Below are 7663 nucleotides of genomic sequence, written 5' to 3' on the forward strand. Positions count from 1 at the left end.
TTTGTAATTTCAAAATTCCTGAAATAAGGATGAGAAGGCAGTACGTTTCATACAACACCTTAGCATGTTCTTCTACACTGCAACACCATCGTCTTAGGACAATGTATTAATGTTTCCGAGTCGTCTGAGTCCCTAGAATGATGTAAGTGCAGTGCTGTATTATGGGAGTAGTGATTTCTAAAAGCGAATAGTGCGTTTAGAGTTAGTTAAAGAGCAATTGGTCTAAATTACTAGCACAGAAAATGCAAACTGTTTCCTGATTGAAGAGTGTGAAACACTCTCATCTCCAGACACCACGTAGATGTTTGCACACATTTCTAGGGGCCTCCAGGTTTAGCCGTTACAAGTGAAGTGGCATCGTGATACAAGTTTTCAGAGTGCTGTAAGATGGCATGCCACCCAGCAGTTTGCTTAAAATAAGAATTCAGAAAAGGGTCACTGGGAAATTCCACACCTCCACCATCCTGCCTTACTCTGCGAGCCTCCGTTTCCTGTTTCTTCTTTAGCTTTTCATTGTGATTTGAGTGAAATTTTACAGAGCAATTTGGTTTCCTCTTCCACAGTTCATACACATTTTGTTTTGTGACATTGATTGCAATCCTTGGAATGTATCACCACTCTTCCCACCTCATCCCTGTGTTTCCATTCAGCCTTCTTTTCTATCCCTTCCTGCCTTTTGAGCTTTGTCCCTGGGCAAATGCCACCCTTAAACCCCCTGCGGTTGATTGTTCTGAGGTATGCACATCTCTCTGGGTTACTGTTCACCTTATATGCCTGTCTGATTTTTGGTTGAAAGTTGTGGGGAGTTGAGTTCAGGGTTGAAAGATGTCTGAGGGTCATAGTCTGGAGGAGGGGGTTCCACCAGTCTCTGTCAGACCAGTAAGCCTTTTTTTTTTTCCCCCCCACATGATTTTGAGTTTTCTTCCACATTTTTCTCCTACTCTGTCTAGGACCTCCTATTGTAATCTCTTTCAGCATAGTCAGCAGTGGTATCCAGACACCATCTAGTTCTTCTGGTTTCAGGCTCATGGAGGCAGGAGGCAGGAGTTCACATAGTCCATTAGTCCTTTGGACTAATTGTTTCCTTGTGTCTTTGATTTTCTTCACTCTTCTTTGCTCTGGACTTGGAGAGACCAATATTACACCTTACATGGTTACTCATGAACTTTTAAGGCCCCAGTCACTACTCACCTAAGTGGGATGTGTAGAACATTGTCTTTGTAGACTGTGTTATGCCAGTTGACCTTGATGTTCCCTGAGACTATGGTCCTGAGCCCTTATGCCAAGCAACTCATTCCCTCAGGGTGTTTGGTTGTGGCTAAGAAGTTTTCAGAACTTTGCTCCCGTATGCTCTACTACATCCATGGGTGTATTTGGCCCACATAAAATATTTAGAAATATCCTCTGTCACACTTATATCTCTACTTGTGGGTATAGTCCCACTCGCCTTCCCGTGCCTGTTCGGTGTGCATGTATCCACTCATAGGTTACTCTTTCTGCAGGATTGTGCGTGTCACAGTATTTACCTTTGCTGCCTTTGACTCTTGGGCTCCTCCCAGTGTCTTCCTCTGCCTGGATCACTTTGTGCTGACCCCTCCCCCCCTTATTGTATGTCACCTTTCCCTTCACCCAAGTTAACACGCATCCACTCCAGTTAGTGGTTTCCCCTCCCTCCATCCCCCCACTCAGCAAGACTCCATCCTCTCCTGACCTCTCCAGTTCCGTGTAATTGTGTCTGTCCTCTTTCTCCTGTGCTGAGTGAACTCTTCGCCCTCTCCCCCTTTCTGTGTGTGTCTGGGTAAATTAGTTACTCACACTAAGGGAGTCTCCCCCATCTCCTTTAAACTAACAGCGATTTGTATCATCACTGTCACGGCTGGGCAATGTGGCCCATGTGTGGACCGACGTAGTGCTTTCTGCTCTCTCTGTGCCTCAGAAAGGGAGGCTTTAACAACTGTGCACAATGATTAGGACTGTCTGGGTGGTGAAATGCTTAATATGCTCAACTGCTACCTGAAAAGGTTCGTGATCTGAGTCTACCCAGAGGTGCCTCAGAAGAAAGGCACAATTAAGTGTTCTGGAGTTCCCATTCTTCACAATGTTATCCATAATACATTCTGATCCACAGTCAAATGTCTGGCATAGTCCACAAAACACAGGTAAGCATCTTTCTGGTAGCCTCTGCTTTCAGCCAGGATCTATCTGACATCAGCAGTGATACCCCTTATTCAGTGTCCTCTTCTGAATGTGGGTTGAATTTCTAGCAGTTCCCTGTCTATGCACTGATGCAAACATTTTTGGATTCAGAATTTTACCTGGGAGCTCTGGTAGCATAGTGCGTAAGGCACTTGACTGCTAACCAGAAGGCTGACGGTCCAAACCCACCAGCCACTCCTTGGAAGGAAGGTTGGACAATCTACTTCTGTAAGGATACCGCCTTGGAAACCCAAGGAGGGGTTGCTATGAGTCGGGTCTGACTCGACGGCACATAACAACAACAACAAAAACAACATGATATTAATGATATCGTTTGATAATTTTCCCATTCCATTGAATCGCCTTTGTTTAGAATGGGCAGAGATATGGGTCTTTTCCAGTCAGTTAGCCAGGTAGTTGACTTTCAAATAACCTGACCTAGATAAATGAGCTCTTCAGTGTTGCATCCATTTGTTGAAACATCTCAATAGATATTCCATCAATTCTTGGAGCCTTGTTTTTTGCCAGTGCCTTTGGGAGCTCTGGTAGTATAGTGCCTAAGGCACTTGACTACTAACCAGAAGGCTGGTGGTTCAAACCCACAAGCCACTCCTCGGAAGGAAGGTTGGGCAATCTACTCTGTAGTGATGCCGACTTGACGGCTCGTAACAACAACAACAACAACATTAATATCTTGGACTTCTTTCAGTACCATCAGTTCTTGATCATATGCTGCCTCCTGAAGTGGTTGTACTTTGACCAATTCTTTCTGGCACAGTGACTCTGTATTCCTTTCATCTTTTTTTGATGCTTCCCGTATCGTTCAATATTTTGCCCATAGAATCCTTCAATATTGCAAACTTGAGGCTTGAATTTTTCCTTCAGTTCTTTCAGCTTGGGAAATGCCGAGCATGTTCTTCCCTTTTAATTTTCTAGCTCCAGGTCTTTGCACATTTCATTGTAATAATTTACTTTGTCTTCTTGAGCTGCTCTTTGAAATCTTCTGTTCAGTTCTTTTATTTCATCATTTCTTCCATTAGCCTTATCTACTTTATGTTCAAGAACAAGTTTCAGAGTCTCTTCTGATATCCATTCTGGTCTTTTCTTCCTTTCCTGTCTTTTTAATATCTTTTGCTTTCTTCATGTGTGATGTCCTTGATGTCATAACCCAACTCATCTGGTTTTCAGTCATTGGTGTTCAGTGCATCAAATCTACTCTTCAGATAGTCTCTAAATTCAGGTGGAATATACTCAAGGTCAGACTTTGGCTCTCTTGGACTTGTTTTAATTTTCTTCAGCTTGAACTTGGACTTGCATATGAGCAATTGATGGTCTGTTTTGCAGTCGGCTCCTGGCCTTGTTCTGTGTGATGACACTGACTCCTCCATCAACTTGCCACAGATACAGTAGATTTCATTCCTGTGTATTCCATGTAATGAGGTCCCAAGTCTACAGTCACCATTTATGTTGCTGAAAAAAGGTATTTGCAATGAGTAGGCCATTGGTCTTGCACAATTCTACAATGGGATCACCACCATTTCTATCACCAAGGCCATATTTTTCAACTACCAGTCCTTTTTCTGTTTCCAACTTTCACATTCCAAATGAGCAGTAATTTTTAATGCATCTTGATTGCATGTTTGATCAATTTCAGACTGCAGAAGGTTGTAAAAATCTTCAATTTCTTCATCTTTGGCTTTAGTGGTTGGTGTGTAAAGTTGAATAATAGTTGTATTCTTTGGTCTTCCTTGTAGGCATATGGATATTATCCTATAACTGTCAGTGTTGTTCTTCAGGATAGATCTTGATTTTTTTTTTTTGGATGATGAATGAAATGCCATTCTTCTTCAATTTGTTATTCCTCTCATGGTAGACCATATGATTGTCCAATTCGAAATTGTAATGCAGAGCTGCCGAGACCCCAGGACACAGAGTTTCAGAGCAGCAGTTTATTAGCACTCCCGGGCGAGGTTCTTGTGCCCTAGCATCAAGGCCAGAGAAGTCACACCCCCAGGCAGGGGCATAGATTTTTATAGACACAGAGAGGACCTAATTGGGGACACCAAGGAAATGACAGGGTCCTCTAAGGAAATGGCAGGGTTCAATTAGCTGTTGGCATGGGTCTGCACCTAATTAGCATGAGGGGGCTTCACAGGAGAAAGTTTATCATCACATGGGGCTTTCCAGCCTGGGCGGGTTCTGCCACCTCAGTTGTCTTATCAGGGCCTGACACCTGGAGGAAGCTGCCAACTGAAATGTTGGTGACCTGAGTTTGTTCTGGCCTAACAGAAATGGCCCATACCAGTCCATTTCAGCTCACTAATGTCTAGGATATATATTTTCAAGTGTTCCATTTCAGTGTTGACTACTTCCAGTTTTCCTTGATTCATACTTCATACATTACATGTTCTGATTATGAATGGATGTTTGCAGCTATTTCTTCTCATTTTAAGTCATGCCACATCAGCAAATGAAGGTCCCGAAAGTTTTTCTCCATCCACGTCATTGAGTTTGAATCTAATTTGAGAAGTAACTCCTTTTCAGTCATAATTTGAGTGCCTTTAAGCCTGAGTGGCTCATCTTCCAGCACTCTGTCAGACAGTGTTCTATAGCTATTCCCAAGATTTCCACTGGCCAGTTTTTTTGGGTAGTATTTCACCACGTCTTCCTTCCTAGTCTTCCTTAGTCTGGATGCTCCATAGAAACCTGTCCACCTTGGGTGACCCTGCTGGTATTTAAAACATATGGTAGCATGGTTCTAGCATCATAGCAACACATGTGCCACACAGTATAACAAACTGTCAGACAAGTGGTAAACTCATATGTTAGTACATGCAAAACATTTAGAACAGTGCCTGGTACCTTGTAAGTGGTAATAAAGAAATGTTTCTTATTTTTGGGGATGCACATGCAGTATTTCTGTGTTCTGCCTAAGGCATCTGACTGCTAACCAGAAGGTTGGTGGTTCAAACCCACCAGCCAGTCCACAGACGGAAGAGTGAGCAATCTATTTCTGTAAAGATTTACCACCTCAGAAACCCAATGGGGGTCGCTATGAGTCAGAATTGACTCAACAGCGATTTTTTTTTTTTTTTTTTGCCTAATGGCAGGAAGATTAAAATGCATGAGGTCACTTTTAATGGTGCTGGGAAATGAGAGGTTCTTCACGATTCTCTCTGGTTTCGCTCAGTCTTGTGAAGGTGATTCACGGTCTTATTCTTGGCTGCCACTGTGGACCGTCATGTTGGCTCCATCTCCTGCTGCCATCGTTACCACAAACAGCCCAGCGCTGAGGGGTGGGTGTCCCCACTTCTGTGAGCAGATTCTTTCACTCTTCCTCCAAACAGAACCAGTGGTGGTTGCTGTCAGAGACTGCAATGCAAAATCTGGGCTTAGGGTTATCTTTGTATTTAGTTAAGATAGTAACTACTAGTTAACTGAATCCATGAATGTTCCCTTATGGAGTGGTGGGAGATGGTTCACAGTTATGCCCTCTGCTGGCTGACTGTGCCTCGCAGTAGTAGTAAGTCACTCTGTGCTGGGATCATTTAGTGGATCTCGTCCACCTTGACATGGTACCACCGCAAGATTCAACATCACCATCCTAGTCATTAACCACTAGCTGTCTGTGTCTGTCCAGCAGCTTGTCGTCTCTTTGAATACAAAGCCAAATAAGATATTGCTTTAAGGTACATGGAATCTGCTCATCTCCGACTCATATCTCCAGGCCATGAAAGTGCAGAAGGCAGCAGTTTTCTTATCTCTTTCCTTTTAAAAGTCACTAAACGTTTCTGAAAACCCAACCTGTATCAAAAACCAACAGGAGAAGGGCATTACAACTAGCTTACACCCTTCCCACCCCATAGCTGGTTCTAGAATTGTCATTTAACCACAAAGAAAAGCCGGCCAGCATGTCAATAACCCAATACCTTGACAGTGAGCAATGGGGATGGAAATGAAACAGCGGTCCTCTGTCTTTCAGTCACAGAAGATCTCATTCGGCGGAACGCGGAGCACAATGACTGCATCATTTTCTCCCTAGAGGAGCTCTCCTTGCATCAGCAGGAAATAGAAAAATTAGAACATATTGACAAGTGGTGCCGGGATTTGAAAATCCTCTACCTGCAAAACAATCTCATTGGGAAAATTGGTAAGTTTTCAGCACTTTATTTCCAGAGTTTCTGTTACAGTTTGACTGAGACAACTTTGAGTAATGCACTGTTATTTGTAGAGTGAAACAGTGACTAAAAAAGAATTAGATGGGACGGTCCATGTAGGTGTCTCTTGGTTTGGTTGCATATGGACCATCTGCCTGCACTTCCCATATGGAGTCTGTCACCCTGCTGGGAGGGATCTCCACCAAGGAGTCGGAGCAGCAGCTAAACCTGATTGTTTATAGTCTGATTATATAATCCAGGCCTTTGTCCCAGTTTTCCATCACTCCAGGTCCCTTGGTGGGGCAGACAGTTTGCACTTGATTACCAGTGTAAGGGTTGGTGGTTCAAACCCACCCAGGAGCACTCTGGAAGGAAAGGCTGGCATTCTGCCTCTGTATAAAGATTTCAGCCAGGAAGCCCTAGGGAGCAGTTTTCCCCTGTAACACATGGGGTCACCATGAGTCAGAATCAACAGCACTAGGTTTGTTTTTTCGATATTACATCATTCTGCCAAATGGGAAGGATCATATAGGAATTGAACAAGGCTTTGCCCCTGACCCACGCCACCTTGATTGTGAATTTATGACATATACAAGGCAGTGCTTGTGTTCAGTGTTTGGTGTTGAGGGGGTTCTGGAAATTATACTCTTGTTTTCTGGTCCAGTTTGGAAGGTACACACAGGAGTCAATGGATGAAGAGCCGAATAGCAGCATTTTAACTGACAATGCTGTCAGGAGAAGGTGCCTTAGACTCATAGGCAGGTGGGCTTGCGGCCCCGGCCCCCAGCATTAAAGCTCTCTGCCCAGTCACGTGCAGAACTGGACAGCCACCAGCCTCCCTGACCCTGAGGAGCTCTTGGTTTGTGGCAGCAGGGGGTGGAGATTACGTGTGCTTCGCTGGCAAGGAGATCCCAGTGAGCCAGAAGAGAGGGTGGACTGGGCATGCCCGTCAGGTGTTGGTCCTCCTGCCCTGGAGAAGAATGAGGAGGGGCCGGAGAGCAGGGAGGACTGTGCCATCCCTCTAGGGGAGGTCCTGCCACATGGAAATAGGAGGAGTGGGCCATCAGATCCCCTAACCCTGAGAAAAGTTTAATAGAGCAGGCACAGGCTTTAGGGTCACACCTGGGTTTGATCCCTGCCTCTGCTGAGCGGTGTGAAATTAGGAAGTCAGTGAACCTGTCTGAACTTGGTTTTGCCCTCTGTAGAACAGGGATAATAATGGTGAACATGCAGAATTGGCATAGAGATGAAATGAAATGAGGTCTTTAGCACTGTGCCAGCCATGTGAGTCACCGCCACCCACTGACGTG

The 7663-nt window shown here is 44.4% G+C and overlaps 1 protein-coding gene across 1 annotated transcript in view; it reads left to right on the forward strand.

The window, feature by feature from the left end:
* The first annotated feature begins 5437 nt into the window (after window positions 1-5437).
* The window catches only part of DNAAF11 (dynein axonemal assembly factor 11), an 87005-nt gene continuing 84779 nt past the window's right edge, over window positions 5438-7663 (forward strand). The window contains exons 1-2 of the mRNA XM_007940575.1: window positions 5438-5492; window positions 6179-6346. Of these exons, the coding sequence (XP_007938766.1) occupies window positions 5438-5492; window positions 6179-6346 (223 nt within the window). The remainder of the gene's footprint in view (window positions 5493-6178; window positions 6347-7663) is intronic.

The sequence above is a fragment of the Orycteropus afer genome, unplaced genomic scaffold (genome assembly GCF_000298275.1).
Source record: "Orycteropus afer afer isolate SDZICR_OR568_19922 unplaced genomic scaffold, OryAfe1.0 scaffold00069, whole genome shotgun sequence".
Taxonomy (NCBI): Eukaryota; Metazoa; Chordata; class Mammalia; order Tubulidentata; family Orycteropodidae; genus Orycteropus; species Orycteropus afer.